The sequence below is a fragment of the Solanum dulcamara genome, chromosome 11 (genome assembly GCF_947179165.1).
Source record: "Solanum dulcamara chromosome 11, daSolDulc1.2, whole genome shotgun sequence".
NCBI classification, from domain to species: Eukaryota; Viridiplantae; Streptophyta; class Magnoliopsida; order Solanales; family Solanaceae; genus Solanum; species Solanum dulcamara.
In genome coordinates this window covers 44,667,056-44,684,832 of record NC_077247.1, presented here as the reverse complement: position 1 = coordinate 44,684,832, position 17,777 = coordinate 44,667,056, and the positions used below count along the sequence as shown (strand labels likewise).

General features: G+C 35.3%; 2 protein-coding genes across 3 annotated transcripts; both read left to right on the top strand.

Moving 5' to 3' along the window:
- The first annotated feature begins 1,458 nt into the window (after nucleotides 1-1,458).
- On the top strand, nucleotides 1,459-10,654 carry LOC129873129 (nuclear pore complex protein GP210). Of its 2 annotated transcripts, XR_008762655.1 has the most exons (4): nucleotides 1,459-1,856; nucleotides 2,602-2,867; nucleotides 4,163-9,651; nucleotides 10,549-10,654. XR_008762655.1 is itself a non-coding variant. In XM_055948152.1 (3 exons), exons 1-3 carry the CDS (start codon nucleotides 1,687-1,689, stop codon nucleotides 9,577-9,579), a joined length of 5,853 nt encoding a protein of 1,950 aa, XP_055804127.1. In that variant the 5' UTR covers nucleotides 1,459-1,686; the 3' UTR covers nucleotides 9,580-9,988. The 2 variants fall into 2 exon arrangements, 1 of the variants encoding a protein (XP_055804127.1); XM_055948152.1 differs by lacking the exon at nucleotides 10,549-10,654 and having other exon boundaries at nucleotides 4,163-9,988.
- LOC129873130 (uncharacterized protein ycf23-like) lies at nucleotides 10,485-14,063 on the top strand. The gene is made up of 9 exons (XM_055948153.1): nucleotides 10,485-10,782; nucleotides 11,299-11,364; nucleotides 11,710-11,784; nucleotides 12,350-12,412; nucleotides 12,573-12,632; nucleotides 13,126-13,215; nucleotides 13,301-13,408; nucleotides 13,629-13,751; nucleotides 13,839-14,063. Exons 1-9 carry the CDS (start codon nucleotides 10,582-10,584, stop codon nucleotides 13,968-13,970), a joined length of 918 nt encoding a protein of 305 aa, XP_055804128.1. The 5' UTR covers nucleotides 10,485-10,581; the 3' UTR covers nucleotides 13,971-14,063.
- The last annotated feature ends 3,714 nt before the right edge of the window (nucleotides 14,064-17,777 follow it).

Sequence of the window (17,777 nt, the reverse complement as noted above, 5' to 3'; positions counted from 1 at the left end):
TGCATGCATAATTCACTTTTAATACATGACAGATATATCATAATATTGCAATGTATTGGTATAGATGGTAATAAATAAAAAATATCGCTAAAAGCAGTAATTATTTATTAAAAAGTATTCTTCCTAATAATTTTTTTTTAAAAAAGGATTCTATAAGCCCCAAAAATGTCCCAGAGGATTACATTTAAGGGCTATAATTGCCATTGACAATTTTTAAATATATAGACAAAATCTAAATGGTGGTTAAAAATGGGACATTTGTGTAAATCATCATTTCTCTAGTCATATATATATATATATATATATATATATATATATATTTTATTTTTTTTTGTTTTCCACCTACATTGGAGCCCAATCAATCTAGATTTGCACCGTGTAGAGCTCTATTTGGGGAGAAGCTCACCCTATCAAGGATTTCTCAATACACATAAATCGAATCCGAAACCTCTGATTAAGAGAGGAGTGGCCTCACTCTCATCCACAACACTACGTCTATTGATGGTCTCAGGTATATTGTTTCTTCTTGTAAGTTGTTTCTTTCGGAATTCAGACCCTTTCCACCTATTAACCCATTCTAAAAGAATAGCCCAAAGTAGTCCACTCAAAATAGCCCACAAAATAGTGTGTGAGGCGAAACTAGCCCAAGTCCCCTTCACTTTCTCAACTATTTATAGTTAAGGGAAAATGACACGAATTAGCAAATATATACTAATTAATTAATATACATAGCTATAATTTACGCTAATTTCCACTTGTGGGAAACCCTTTTCATTAATTAATATACATAGTTACAATTTTCCAGAATTTGTATAATTAAGTTTCCAATTGTATGAATTTAGAATTTATTTGTATAAATTCATAATTTCCTAATTGAATAAATTTAGATTTTCTATATATTTATCCTACAATGTATATAATTATAATATTGATGTATTTGATTTGTATAAATTCTGAAAAATTTCTAAAATGTATAAATACATAATTATTATATATTTACCCTGTTTGTATATTGCCAGTTAATTATACAAATGAATTTGTATATTCGCAGCGAATTATACAAACAACTGCTGTAACTATATTTACAGAATATAATTAACTAAATTATAATTATTTCAGCCTATTAAGATTTTTATAATCGCTATTTGTAAAATTTTCAGTATAGTTAATGATGAAAATTAGCATAATGCTATAGGGTTAATAAGTTAAATCACATACAAGTATGGAGAAGAAATCAGGAATCATAATTAATCAGGTTATAACATGAGGAGGAAACTCAAGGTTGACCTTTGGTATGCATTTGAACTAAATTTAAGTTAAATCTAAATGACGAATCAATTCTAATTGTATTTAGATTTTTTATTTTATTTTTTAAAAAAAGAATACACACAGTCGAAAATTATTGAGAAGTTGCAACAATGACAAACCCATTTTCCCATTAATAATGTACTTTCCAAACAAAGGATTAATCTGGTAATTAATTACTGTATTAATTAATGTGAAAGATTCCCATAACCTGGTCGTCGTTAAACGAAGACCCGACAAGTAAACCCACTCCAAAACTCCCTGCAAAACCCTAATCATATATTTTCCCCAATTTTTCCCGCTTCAATCATCCACAGCTCTCATACTTGGTCTTCACTCTCAATCTGATGGTCTTCCTTGGTTTGCATTTTTCACCTGAAAATGTTGCACTTTCTTTCCCTCCTCCTCCTCCTTCTTCTTCTTCTACTACCACTGTCTTCTCCTTTTCCGGCGACTGGTCCTCACATTGCCGATGTCAACATACTCTTGCCTCCCAAAATGACACACCCAGTTGAGTATAGACTTCAAGGAAGTGATGGTTGCTTCAAATGGTATGTGTTTAATTCCAATACTCTATGGAAGTTCGAGTCAGTTTGCTTGCACCTCGACTAACTCATCCTTCCAAATGTAACTTAAGCATATATGAGAAGATATCAGTTAGCTGTAAGAGTATAGGTGGTATGTTTGAAGGAACTATTGAGCTTAGTTTGGTGTGCGATGATAGGTTTCAATCAACTTTTGAGCTATGTAGGCAGTCTCTTAGCTATGTTCTCTGCTTAGTTCTTGAAGTTTATGCTGGTGTTTTTGTCTGTTGCTGATTGTTATCTTGTCTTGCTTTCTTTTCGGAGCTGAGGTTTTGAGTAGGCAACTAATAGCAAGTTCTTGGGTGTTTCAAGAGCCATGATAAGTGAAGTTTGAATAGTTTATGGTTACACAGGATATCAATAGTAATCAGTAACCTATATTACTGTGTGTTTACTTTATTATTAAGGAAGGGTATTAGATGCAAAAGCAAAAGCTCTAGTTCCCCAAAATAAACCTGAAAGTTTCAGGCTTGAATAATGTTTTTCTTTTTCTTTTTTATGATCTATGTTTCATAGAACAAATCTCATGCCATTATAAGCTTATTAAACACTTTAAAGTCATGATTCATCACCTGATTTTCTATTGTCAAGTTATACTCAGACATCTTAAATTGTGAAAAGTTGATGCGGGTATAACTTTTAAGTAACTTTTCTTATGGATTTGTACTAATAATTTCTCTCTGTTTTCCGTGTGTCTGCTTTTTGGGTTTAGGACATGGGATCATCATGATATTTTAGCGGTGCTGCCTGAGTACAATGTCAGTAGTCAATGCTCTACAAGTGCCCGCTTGAAATCAATTGCCCCTTATAGTGGTCGAAAGGAGACTGCTGTCTATGCGACAGATGTGCACAGTGGAGCTGTTATCCGATGCAAAGTTTACATTGACATCTTCTCTAGGATCCAGATATTCCATAGTTCTGTCAAACTTGACCTTGATGGCCTGGCTACTCTACGTGTCCGTGCCTTCGATACTGAAGGTACTTTTCTGCTCTAATAGCTTATCTCTATTAGTTTTAATTATTACCGTAGTTCTTGGATAGAAAGACAATCATTTGATTTCCTATGAATAAAAGTGTGCTAGATTTCATAATTTTAAATAGCATTTGAAACAAAGAAGACAGTCATTTTCTAGCTTATTAGAGTGTATATTTCTCTCGTCTTGTTCTTCAAAGCCATCATTTAAAATTGCACTTATACTGTGCAATTCCCTTCCCAATGCATAACAGTCTTTGGTTGTTACCCTACTCTTTCGATAACCTTAGATGTTTTTAGAAATTTTGTCTCAGACTCTTCAACTAAACATAACTTTTTGCTACTTTAGGCTGGGATCTTCAGTTCATGTTTTTTACAAGTGACTGATCTTCATATTTATACCGGAACCATATCCTGAACCAAAAAAATTGTTTTATATCTGATATGCATTGTGTGGTTTCACTTTGTTCCTATCAGCTTTCGCCTTGTCTAAAAGTAACTCGTATTCTTCCCTGTTTTAAAGAGGCTTGTTTCTTATTGTTTGATGTGTTCCTAAATTCTAAAAGGGAAAAACACGAGATGAGGTGTAAGCTATATGTGTCCTGATTATCGCTGGAAAATTTGAAGTACAAAAGAAAAACTAATTATACAGAACTAAATTATATATTGTATGTTATCATAATTTTTTTATATATATTATCTATATGAAAAAGTACATAATGCATTCTGGATCATAAAAAGTGGAAAATCACCTCCAAATCCTATTCTTTTTGTCATTTGACTTAAAATTCTTAAGGATCAAAGGGTCCTACTTTTGCCAACTAGTTCCTAAGATGTTCTGAAACTAATGGGGGGAGCCCGATGCACTAAAGCTCCCGCTATGCGCAGGGTCCGGGGAAAGGCCCGACCTCAAGGGTCTATTGCACGCAGCCTTACCTTGCATTTCTGCCAGAGGCTGTTTACAAGGCTTGAACACGTGACCTCCTGGTCACACGGCAACAACTTTACCAGTTACCCTTTTTTCCTTCTTTTATCTGGTGGGTAGATTAGACAAACATTAAAAACCAAGGGTTTGAAACAGTGCTGCAGACACATCTAGTAAAGCAACCAAAAAGCTCATAGAAGTACCTGTAGGTAGTAAATGTACAAGTTTTCTCCCAATTTTTTTTATGTGAGCATGTTGAGCAACAATAATATCTTATTCTCCGATGAATCTCCATACAAGTGTTATTACTATTTTATTTTCTCTTTTTAGTGGTAATAATCCTGATTGTTTAATATGCATTTGCTGAATTTTCAGAGAATGTTTTCTCGTCTTTGGTGGGCATTCAATTCACGTGGGACCTAATGCCTGATACTGATGGATTGCCTCATCACCTGAATCATATCCCTTTGAAGGACTCTCCATTGAGTGATTGTGGTGGATTATGTGGTGACCTTGATATCCAAATAAAGCTTGAAAATAGTGGTGTATTTTCTGATCTTTATGTTGTAAAGGGGACAGAAATTGGCCATGAAATAGTGTCTGTTCATTTGGCTGAACCATCAGTTAAATATATGGGAGATAAAATTGTCCTAACTGTGGCAGAAGCTATATCACTGGAGCCTCCTTCACCGGTTTGTGTCCTTATTGGTGCAGTTGTTCATTATAGTCTTAAAGTTATCCGTGGGAATATGCCACAACTTGTAACCTTGCCTTCTGCCTTTCACCGATGGTCTGTTTCAAACTCCTCAGTTGCTCAGGTAGACAGGATGGTGGGTACTGCTAAGGCTTTGAACTTGGGAATGACAACAGTCACTGTTGAAGATACTAGGGTGGTTGGTCATACACAAGTGTCTTCTTTCCATGTTATCCTCCCAGATTCCTTATCATTGTATATATTACCTCTATCACTTTCTGGTGATCATATAGAGGGAATTGAACCAATACCCTCTGTGGCACGCTGGTATGTAGTTTCTGGTCGGGAATATCTCATTCAAGTAAGGATTTTCTCGAAAGGAACATGGGCACAACAAGAAGTTTACATTACAGAAAATGATGACGTTAACTTACATGATGACCCATCAGAAATCTGGAGTATAATTCCTTCATCCAATCGCGTTGGAGAGAAGGGGATGTCCAGAATCCTAAAAGCTCTCTCATATGGTCTGGGAAAATTGACAGCGACTCTCACATATAGCACTGGACATGAAGAAACAAGGGAAGTTCTCAAGGTTGTTCAAGAAGTTATGGTTTGTGACCAGGTGAAGTTCAGCATGGAAGGTGTCTCCGGCAGTATTACTCTTCCTTGGGCACCTGGTGTTTATCAGGAGTTGGAGCTAAAGGTTACTGGGGGCTGTGCAATGGTGTCTGGTGACTACAAATGGTTCTCTTCGGACATGGCTATTGTGTCAGTATCTACTTTTGGAATCGTCCAGGCAAAAAGACCTGGAAAAGTTACTATAAAGGCAGTTTCAGTTTTTGATTCTCTAAATTATGATGAGATAGTTGTTGAAGTGAGTTTGCCTTCTTCAATGATAGTACTGCCTAATTTTCCGGTGGAGACTCCTGTAGGTTCATATCTTCGAGCTGCTGTGACATTGAAAACATTGGATGGTGACTTATTCGACAAATGTGATGCTTTTACCTCATCGATCAAGTGGATAACTGGAAATGACGCTTTCATTGTTGTGGATGCTGGTGAGACCTTCATTTCTGAAAAGCAAGAAAATCTTCCAATTGGTTTTGAGAAATATGGCCCTGCATGTGCATGGACCTATGTCTATGCTGCTAATTCCGGTCAGACGATGCTACATGCAACATTGTCAAAAGAATTTGAACATTATGATCACTCTGCCGGTGGTTCTGTTGTTCTGCAAGCAACCTCACGTATTGCAGCATTCGTACCACTCATTCTGCACCCTGCAAGTGATGGAAACCAGTTCGGTGGTTATTGGTTTAATTTGGTTCAGGCTGAAGCTGATAACCGCTTAGAGAATATGGAGCATCTATATCTTACCCCTGGTACATCTTTTGAAGTGATGCTTCGTGGTGGACCTAATCGATGGGACCAGGGAGTTAAATTTGTTGAATCCGTGGAAAGTGAAAGTTTGGATGACCACAATCTTATGGTTCTAAATGGGTCTCTAGTTAATCAAGAATTTACCAGCTATGGGAGCACATACAAAATCAAGTGCCAAGATGTTGGGATCTTTAGGCTTCTTTTCAAACGTGGGAATTTAATTGGAGAGGGGCATCCTCTGCCTGTTGTATCTGATGTGCAATTGTCACTCACATGTGGTTTCCCATCATCTATAGCATTAATAGCTGATGAAACTGTTAACTCCGTTGAAGTGATCCAGTCTGCAGCTCAGGCTGACCGTGGCAGTGGAAGGATTCGTACTACCCCTGTCACAATAGCAAACGGGCGCACAGTTCGACTATCAGCTGTTGGCATTAGTGAGACTGGAATAGCTTTTGGAAATTCATCTTCTCTTACTTTGAAGTGGGAGCTTAAAGATTGTGATGATCTGGCATTTTGGGATGATATCCACAACTTAGCGATGCTATCAACTTGGGAGAAGTACTTAGTCTTGGCAAATGCAACTGGACTGTGTGTTGTACGAGCAACAGTTACTGGATCTGTTGATTCTGTTAGCCATCGTCACTCTCTTAAACATTTTCTAGGCTCTGAACATGATCTTACAGATGCTATACGTTTGCAACTTGTTTCATCCCTAAGGGTCTATCCAGAATTCAGCTTGTTGTATTTCAATCATGATGCAAAGTTGAATCTGTCAATTACTGGAGGAAGTTGTTTCATTGATGCTGCAGTAAATGATACACAAGTTGTGGATATAATTCAGCCTGCTTCAGGCTTACAGTGTGTACAACTACTGGTGGCTCCTAAAAAGTTGGGAACTGCCCTTGTGTTGGTTCGAGATGTTGGGCTTGCTCCACCTCTTTCCGCTTTCTCTGTGGTTCAAGTTGCAGATATGGAATGGATCAAGATTACATCTGGAGAAGAAATGAGTATTATGGAAGGGAGTTCACTATCCATCAATTTTCTTGCTGGTGTAAATGATGGAAATACTTTTGATTCTTCGCAGTATGTTTACATGAATATTCGTGTTCACATTGAGGATCATATAATTGAACTCATCAATGAAGATGATCTTTCCTGTTGTGATGATGGATATGTGAATGTGCCTAACTTCAGAATACGGGCAATACGCCTTGGAATTACCACACTGTATGTCAGTGCAAAACAGCATACTGGACATGAGATACTGAGCCAGCCAATTAAGGTAGAAGTTTATGCACCACCTAGAATTGATCCTACTGATATTTTCCTTGTACCAGGAGCTTCTTACATGCTTACTGTCAGAGGAGGCCCAAAAACTGGTGCATATATCGAGTTTGTCAGTATGGATAATGAGGTTGCAAAGGTCCACACAGCCACAGGACGAGTTTCTGCAACATCACCGGGAAACACTACCATAGTTGCCAAGATGTACAGGAATGGAGATATCTTTATTTGTCAGGCATATGGCGAAGTTAAAGTAGGTGTTCCTTCTTCAGCAATGTTAACTGTTCAAAGCGAGCAGCTAGCTGTTGGCCGTCAAATACCAATATTTCCCTCCCTGTCCGAGGGAAATTTATTTTCATTTTATGAACTTTGCAGAAATTATAAGTGGATTATTAGTGATGAAGAGGTGTTGAGTTTCCAAGCAGAAGACAGCTTACATGGTAGAAATCATAGAATGCATTTGTCCAGTGAAAAAGGCAATGGGCTGACAGGATATGTGGGTGACAATGACCTTGGTTTTATTCAAGTATTGCATGGAAGATCTGCGGGGCAGACGGATGTTACAGTTTCTTTCTCCTGTGATTTTGTTGCTTACAAATCTTTTTCAGAGTCAAGATCATATACTGCATCTATTTCCTTGTCGGTGGTGTCCGAGCTTCCACTTTCTCTTGGATCCCCAATTACTTGGATTCTCCCTCCACATTATACCACGTCTGCTCTTTTGCCTTCAGCTTCTAATACTTTCAGTAAAGGGGTTCCAGGTATAGGTAAGGTTACTTATTCTATATTGGGAGACTGTAGAAGAAAAGCTGAAATGGAGGAAGATGATCCTATACTCATTGATGGGAGCAGAATAAGAACAAAAGAGAGTGGCAATCTTGCATGTATTCAAGCAAAAAATAGGTCAAATGGAAGAGTTGAGGTAGCCTCTTGTGTGAAGGTTGCTGAAGTGACTCAAATACGTTTCATGGCAGAAAAGTTGCTGGTTCACACATTAGCAATTGGTGCTGAAATTGATGTTCCAATCAAATATTATGATGTGCTTGGAAATCCTTTCCTTGAGGCTCATGATGTTATTCCTTTTGGAGTTGAAACTAACTACCATGATGTCATCTCTGTTGAGGATGCAGTTGATGGAAATGGAAATGTCCATCTCAAAGCAATCAGTTCTGGTAGAGCTCTTGTGCGAGTAGGTTTTGCCAGTGAACCAAAGAAATCTGATTATGTGGTGATTCTTGTTGGTGCTCATTTGCATCCTCAGAATCCAATCCTTCACCCAGGGAGTGGTCTTAACTTCAGCATAGAAGGTCTAAGTGATCAAGTATCTGGTCAGTGGCTTACTAGTAATGCAAGCATTGTGTCTGTGGACCAGCTATCTGGACATGCCAAGGCAATAGGGGAAGGTTCTGTACAAATTATCTTTGAGAGTTCGAATATGAAAGTGCAAACTACAGTTACTGTGTCACAGCCAGAGATGATATCTGTTGATGCTCCCAGAGAAATCCTGACAAATGTGCCGCGTCCCGCAGATGGATATAGCTTTCTTGTAAAACTGAATGATGCTCTTGGCCACAAGAATAAATCTGCTAAAAACAGGGCAATTTTCTTGTTTGATTGCGTGGTTGATCCACCTTATGTTGGATACGTGAAGCCGTGGGTTGATCTTGATACTGGTAATTCATATTGCCTTTTCTTCCCTCACTCTCCAGAACGTTTGGTACTCGCCACTCCAAAGTCAGGAGACATTAAACAGGATTTAGCTGTTACCATCAAGGCATCACTCATAGGAGAGCAGAATATCTCAGGATCTGCGTCAGCACTTTTTGTTGGAGGTTTCATCATTCTGGGAAAAGAAGGAGATTCATTGCAGTTAAATCTAACCCCACAATTTAACAGGAGTGTCCTAACTGTTGTAGGAAACACAGATGTGAATATCTACTGGCATGATCGGGAGCGGCTAGCTATCAGACCCATACATGGAGAAGATTCTCAAGGAGGAAGTCGTGCACATTATGAGGTCAGAATTCGCAGAGCAGAGAAGTTTAAAGACAAACTGATTTTTACGCTCCCAGCAACTGGTCAGATTATGGAAGTTAATGTTAACTATGAACCCGAAGAGAGAGGAGCAACAACTGCTAATCTTAATTTATGGGCTACTGCAGCAGCTTGTTTCATTCTGCTGATAGTCACAGCTACTATATTCATTTCTTACTTGGACCAACCTGTGAGATCCAGACCATCTGCTCCTCCTGGCACACCAAGTGTAGCAGCACCTGCAACTCCTGAGCGGAGCAGTCCTGCTGTAGTAAGCGATCATTCCCCTCGGACACCTCAGCCTTTCTTGGACTATGTTAGGAGGACGATTGATGAAACTCCATACTACAGACAAGACTTTAGGAGGAGGGCTAATCCTCAGAACACTTACTAGCGTACTGGGGGGCATATTCTCCCCTTCCTCCTCCCCTTTTTTCCTTGCCAGATATGCCAAATGATTTCTCAGGTAATTGCCAAGGTCTTGAATCTGGCTGCAGACTTTACAATGATAGTGGTGTAGTTTTGTTGGTGTGATTTGTGTAAGTATTGCAAACTGTCATTGGACTTTCGTTAGGACAGGGATATTATATTATGCCTATGGAAACTTTCCTGAGAAACAGCCTCATCTGCCAAAGAATTCTTATCTCAGTGTAATTATTTTGATAATTGCACGGAGTCTATGACTATGCCCGAGGATTTCTTCACCATCTGTTTCTTTTTATTGATACTTTTGTAACTGGAAGGAAGTAAAGCAACACTGTAAAGCTACATCAATTATGCAAGTATTCCCTGCTTTATTTTAACCATGTATGTACGGATGCAAAATTCAATAGTAGTAGTGTAAATTACATAGGGGTGAAATTGTGTCTGACCCAAATTTTGTAATTTCATTTGTTTTTAAAAAGATTGTAAAAAACTTTTAAGCACAACTGGAATTCACTTATTTAATGAAATCTTACCTTTAAAAAATTCAGTTGAGTAGTATAGTCTATGTAGCAAAATTTACACGAGGAACCAATTAAGTTCAAAAAAACTTGTAGTGCTCGTAACTCTATTACAATCAGGACCACCAATACTTATTCACCATGCATATCACCACAAATCATGTAACTTTAGTGTAGTCGAGTGAGTTAATGAGGTAAGAATATATGTTGAGTGCTAAAAGTTCACGAATATGCACAAATCAATATTTATTAATTTGATATAAACATCGAGTGCGGATAAATTTTTAGCTGATGTTATCCAACATTTAGTACAAAAATATCTTGGTACACTTTTTGTTGTTTTCTCATTTGGTTTTTATCTTTTCTATGAAATATCTACAGCTTGCTTAAAGCTGCTAACTTTCTTATCTTCTGGCCAGAAATTCACTCCATAGACAAGAAAGAAGAAGAAGATGAGCATCTCAATCCACACACCAGTTTCTCCCAAAAACCAATTAGTATTTTTGAAACCAAATCAGAATCCCCTTCTACTGGGTGATTCTGTTCTTCGAAAACGTGTTTCATTTGCTAGAAGAAGATGTACCACAAGGGCTCTGCTTTCATATTCCAAAGATGCAGTCTTGAAAGAATTTCATGAGAAAAAAGCACTAAAGGTATCATTTGAACTAAGGACCTACTCTTCCATTTGTTTATGGTATCATAATTATGCAAAAAGTACTCTTCTTTTAGGCAGTTTAGAATATCTCCAGAAAATCCCATATGTAAAGAAGGTTTTTTTAAAAGAGTTCAACACTTGTTAAAAATCTCTATTAGCTGAGCTCTATCTTGTTCTTTTAGGTATTACATGTTCTGAAGAGCTTCTGTAATGGTAAAAAAAAACAATTACTTTTTCGCAAATTTCATATCCTATTGTTCCCTTTTCCTTACGTGAACTATCACATCTATGTATTAAAACACACCTCAGCTATTAGTTGTTCTCTTTTCTTACCTGAATTATCACCATTGTTCATGTAGGAAAAGGAAAGGACTGATAGTTGAGGTGTGCTTTGATACATAGATGGTGATGTGATAGTTCAGTGAGGAAAAAAGAACAACTGATGGCGTGTGGAAAAGCTATGGGTGAAGGACAATCATGCTAAAATTACTAATGATTCATTGTTCTGCTTCAGATTATCGCAGGATTGCAGAATCTGGACAAAGAGAATGTGGCTTCTGTTGTTACTGCTGCAGATAAGGTTTGGTCTTATACTTAGCCTCTGTATTCTTTCACAAAGATAGATCTAATGTTTTACAATTTCGCTTCTTCAAAAGAAAAAAATAGGTATTTTGATTGTATGTTCTTTTCAACATTCATCAGTTCTTTGTTCTTTTGTTATTTTATAGTTTAACAACTAAAACATGTTACTGAAGTACCCACAAAATGAGTGTTATTCTTCATTGTGCATAATGTGTATAGTAATTGAAAATCTAAAGCATTTTTGTCAAGGATTATATAGCAATTGCAATTGTTAGGATTCACTGTTGTGGAGTTTTGAAATTCCATTGTATGTACTAAGATCAACTCTTTGATCTTCTTACAGGGAGGAGCAACCCATATAGATATAGCTTGTGACCCCGAGCTGGTGAAGCTTGCTATAAGCCTAACTTCCCTTCCGGTAAATCCTTTCTGTCTAAATTTGTTTGATTTTTCCTTTAGCACTGCATCATGTAGATTACCTTGGACGAACTCTTAAATTTAACATAGACAACTGATTTACTGTTTCAACCTTTATCGTGAATTTGTCCTTAGGCTACATTCAAATGATGGGAAGACTTCTCAGGTCTAAATTCGGTTCTTTTTGTGAAAATATGCATGCCTAATGTGCCTTAAGCTTTATCTTATACTCCATCAGTTAATTGCAATTTTTAATTTCTCTGTTATCTCTGAACATTCTGGTTGAATCATGTATATACGTTGGCCCTTACTTCCATAAATCATATACAATCCGAGGATGACAACAATTTGACTTTACGTCTTCCTTGCACGGAGTGCTTTGAGCATGTCAGTTTAAAAATCTTTCCATTTTAGGCATTTACATCCTCAACCAGTACCTCTTTTAGTTGCTGGATTAGTTTGTTTAATATATGACGCAATACTAAAAACATGAAGGGCTATCTCAATTCTCAAGCACTATAATTGTACATATCTATCCGCTTAAATCTGGTGTCACATGCTTGCAGGTTTGTGTTTCTTCTGTGGATCCCGCAGCATTTCCAGCTGCTGTGGAAGCAGGAGCTTTAATGGTATGACTTTTTCTCATAATTTTTCCATTCCGTTCGAACACCATAAGCAAGAATATGAAATAGTTCAACATCATGATTACATAACCTCAAGTTCAGTTTCATTGAAAGGAGTAACAGTTCCTTTTCGTAGCTCATCATAAAGAAAAGTTATGTGGTGCAGGTCGAGATCGGAAACTATGACTCGTTCTATGAGAAGGGATTGGTGTTCTCTCCTGAGCAGGTATGTAGAATTACTTTTCAGTGCCATAATGTCAAATTGAACGGAAGACTTAAGAAACTAGGAACAATTAGGAATTTAACCTGTTCACATATGCATATGAATTTCCAGAACAGGTTGGTGGTATGAAAAGTAGGATACTGTACTAAAATATATGATTTGATTGATTACTTGGACTTGCATGCATAAAGGGCTATCCCGCTTGAAAAAACCTTACCCTGATTCCACTCTTTTTTGGTGTTCCAACTTCGTGGAAGGAAACTATTCAAATGGATTTTGGTTCTGCATCTTTGTCGATGGTGTCCATTACTTCTCACTGGGGTAATAAATTGCATGCACAAAGGGCAATCCAGCTTGAAAAAAACTTAGCCTGATTCCCTTTTTTTTTTTTTTTGGTATTCCAACTCCGTGGACGGAGACAATTCAAATGGATTTTGGTTCTGCATATTTGTGGATGGTGTCCATTACTTCTCACTGTGCTGTTAATGCTTTTCAGATTCTGAACCTAACGAAGGAGACAAAGAGGTTGCTTCCATCAGTTATATTATCAGTCACTGTGCCTCACACGCTAAGCCTTCCTGATCAGGTCTCAAAGAGCATTTTCCTATGACATGCTAAGTTCAAATTGAAGAAAAGTCACTTTCTTATCAATCTTCATCTCATATCCACAGGTCAAGCTGGCCGAGCAATTAGAACTGGAAGGTGTTGACATCATCCAAACAGAAGGAGGAAAATGTTCTACTCCATCAAAAGCTGGTGTCCTCGGATTAATCGAGAAGGTAACACAACACATTTGTAGTCTATTACTAATAAGTATTAATCTATCTGCTGAATCTGTTGATACTCTGTAAGCATATTGATTGATCTACTAATTGAAAGTCAAAAAGGCAAATATTTATGACTAAGCAAGTTTTGCTATTTCGTTGAAGTTATTTCCATCCTCATGGTTATCGATGATTTCTTGTATTAACTTCATTTTGATATTGTTCATCTACATAGGCAACACCAACACTAGCAGCTGCTTATTCGATTTCAAGGGCAGTCAATATCCCTGTCATGTGTTCATCTGGATTGAGTGCAGTCACGGCACCAATGGCAATCATAGCTGGAGCTGCTGGCGTGGTATGCCTAACATTATCTTTAGTCTTAGCAAAATATTATGGTATCTCAACCAAATCACTGAACTTGCTGTGTGAATGTTGAACTCAGGGCGTTGGCTCAGCCATCAACAAGCTCAACGATCAGGTGGCAATGATCGCGGAAGTCAAATCCATAGCTCATTCATTAGGATTGTCAACCAAGAAACAGAATTTAGTTGAAGGAAGCAATTTGAGACTGTAATCCAATCTAATGTAGTAGACTAGTAGGTCAAAACCTGAAGCAGTTAGAAATTATTATGAAATTAATAAAGATTTTCTAGCTTTAGTTTTTCTATTTTGTCCTCTCAGTATCATTTTACATTAGTTAATTTAATCATAAATGAGTAAACTACAATATCATTTTGTTCCCAAACACACAAATGAAAGAATATGAATCTAAAAGCCAACCAATTAAACAACTTTAATTAGATAAACTCTCTTAAGACTTTATCGACTATAAAAAGTTTGCTGAATTGGTTTTGATTAGGTATATATGACAGAAAACAGATGGGTCTTTGGTTAGAAAATTTTCTGAAAGGGTTTATATGCTATCAATATGTAGTTGCTAGTCGATGCTAAAATTTCACAAAGAGATTTTAATATCTACTACTACAATATATATTAACATAAAATAAATTTGACCACTATATTTTATCCCTCTAGCTCTGCCTCTGCTTGTAGTGTTCTATCTATGTTATATTAATATTAGTGGTATTATTTATTCAAATTGTCAGCGTTCAAAACTTCAAATCAATTACGTTTCACCATAATATTTGAGGTAAAAAGGATGTAATATAATTAAGCTCGAATATTGTGATTACTAGCACACTAATTTTATGTTTCCTCCAAGGTGAAGCACTTGAGTTCAAGAATATTCAACTTATACTTCCTCCGTTTCACTTTACTTGTCGTCCTTACTTAAAAATAGATGATCCATATTACTTACTATCATTTTAGAAAACCAAGACATAATTAGTTTTTTGTTTCCATCGTCTTCATAAATATGGAGAGGAGTAATAAATGAGTCAAATTATCGTCTAGTTAATGTTTTATGCAAAACAAAACATGACAAGTAAAATGAAACGGGAAATATGAATTAGTCAAAGAGTTAGATAAGGCAGTTAGGTGTATTGGTAGCTTTAACTGCTTTTTGCCTCACTCAATATGTTTGTGACAACCCCTAGCTGGATCATCATATCAGCAATAGAATTTGATTGGATTAAACAAAATAGATTACCTTAAATTTTATATTAATGTTGTACCATTAATATGTTGGTAAAGTTTTTGAGTTTCATGTATACTTATTTTAATCATCTATACTTAATATGTTTCATCAACATGTTAATTGAAACAAAAGTAAGGTTCTTTTATTTATCAAAATGCATGTAATTCAACCCATTGACTGTTGCCTTGAATAACCAAATCATTCTATCTGAATATTGGTTCTATCATATCTATAACATTTTAGTATGAGACATCTAGACAGAAATGAGAAAGTTAGGTTTGCTATCCATTTCAGCCTTTATTATGTAGTAATGGCATTTCAATGAGGAGCACCTAAATTTTGGTGCACCAATATCTTCAACTTGTCTCTTAAAATCTTAAGACATTTGACTATGCCTATGTGGGGGTTAGTTTAGTTGAACTGGCCAAAGTGTATGCATGCCTATCACACTTATTTACATGCCTAAATATAGTAATATCTTTTATTTTTAATATAAAAAATTAGAAGAAAAAACAAGTAAAAATGAAGAGACGAAAGGTATTATTACCGCTTTGTTTACTATTGCGGAATCTAAAAAAATTGAAAGAAGAAGAAAGAAGAAAGAGATTGAGAAACTTTTTGTTCAATTTACACGTATAATCTTAACCTACTTGTTTTGCTTTCTAGTAATAATTGTAATTTTTTAATATTTTTTTCTTTACCATTTTTCATTTAATTTGAAAATAAAATTTGGAGAAAAAATGGTGATGCAAGAGTGTTATGGAAATATTGGGTTGGGAGATATAAATAAGTTGCGTTGGTGAAAAAGAGTAGAGAGAAAAAGAGGACAAAAAAGGTGATGAAAAATGAAGCTTGAGAGACATTCTTTTGGGGTTTTAGGGTAATTTTGGAATGAAGGAGTGTCAAGAAGAGGCGACAACAACAATAGCGATTTGTTGAAGTCGTGGGATGTAGAAATGTATTGATAGAAAAGCATTATGCATAATGAAAAATAGAAATATTCAGTGATTTAAAAAATAATTTTTTCATTATTCAGAGACTTATAATAATGAATATTCAATTTTATAACTTGATTATATTCATCTTCCTAATATACTAGATGTTATAAACACAGGGGTGTATGTACATGGAGGGTGTGGGTTCACATCACCCATCCTCTCCTCCTTCCATGTATAGCACTGTTAATTTTCTAATTGAGTTCTTAAATTTGTATAGGTGAAACCATGAACAAGTGAGCACTACTTCAATGTATTGATTAAATATGTACAAATAAGGAGTGCACAACTTGTAGTTTTGGAGATATGCCTCTGTATACCATATAATTATACTCATCTGATGGGCAACTTTTCAAGGATTTGTTTTGATTTTAGGTTTAACAAAAATGAGAATGATGTATTATGATTTTATGTGATGACTTGACGTATGGATGTTTATATTTTGGCTAAGTTAAAAAGATGTTATTTCAAGGATTCATTTTATTTTTAGGCTACTAAAAATAACAATAACGTGTTGTGATTTCATTTGATGACATGTAATTTAATTTTGTGCAATGTGAAAAATTATGATGCAAGAGGTATTTAAAACACATATTTTGATCAACTAGAGTTATTTAATTAGAAAATGTTTTTTTCTTTAAATGAGTATAAAAAGTCACAGGCTAGTAATTAAATGTATCAATTAATGCCTTGTAACTTTTGATAAACTTCGCTGTAATGACATAAATTTTATTGCAAAGTGGATATGCAAATCCACATGGCTGCAATGGTTTTTGTACGCACAATTTATTTCCTCCCCCTAAAGAAAAATATTGCACATTATATTAAGGAAAATGGATCGAAAATACCCTTCTTTCATCTTTCGATCCAAGAATATCTTTAACTTATTAAAAATGACTCAAAATACCCCCTCTTCCACCTTTCGATCTAAAAATACCCCACTTTTGTTTTTGGTTTAAAGATACCCTCCTTCCATCTTTTGGTCTAAAATTACTCTTAAATTAAATTAAATTAAATTAAATTCTTTTTACTAATTAGTTAATTTTTTATTTATTCTAAAAGATAATTTTTTATTTATTCAAATTCTTAATATTAGTTCATCCCAATATGTTTAAGTCAAACATAAAATAAAATAAAAAATTTATTATGTAAAAATGAAGAATAAAATCTTATTCTTATAACGCAATAAAATTCTATAAAATTTAACTTTTAAAATTGTAAGTTTTCAATACTGATTTTTCTTCAACTTTTCCACATCTTTCAGTAGCTATTATTTGTTGAAAATTTATTTTCTCCTGCAATTTGATTCCCCCCTCTCCAAACTCAATTTAGCAAACTGGTTATTTTTGAAATCGTTTTGAGTTTAACATTTGAATTGATTTGAGAGAGGGAAAGAGAGGTAAATATTTAATTTGAGATTTTTAAGACGAAAGATGTTTACATTCAAAGTTGGGTTAAACAAAAAAACAAAATGTCGTTTTACATTGGTTACGACTTACAAGGCACCAGAGGTTTGCCTTTTAAGTGTACTACCCCTTTTTCATGAAATTTTGTTTTTTGGAGATAAGAAAATAGTGTCTTGTCTTGTCTTTTTTTTTTCGCTTTTGTTTATTTATAAAATTCTATTGTGTTATTTTAATAATATGAGTAAGAATTTTAAGAATTTTATTCTTCATTTTTACACAATACTTTTTAAATTTTATATTACGTTATACTTAAATATATTGAGATGAGCTAATATTAGGAATTTGAATAAATAAAAAATTATCTTTTAGAACAAATAAAAAAA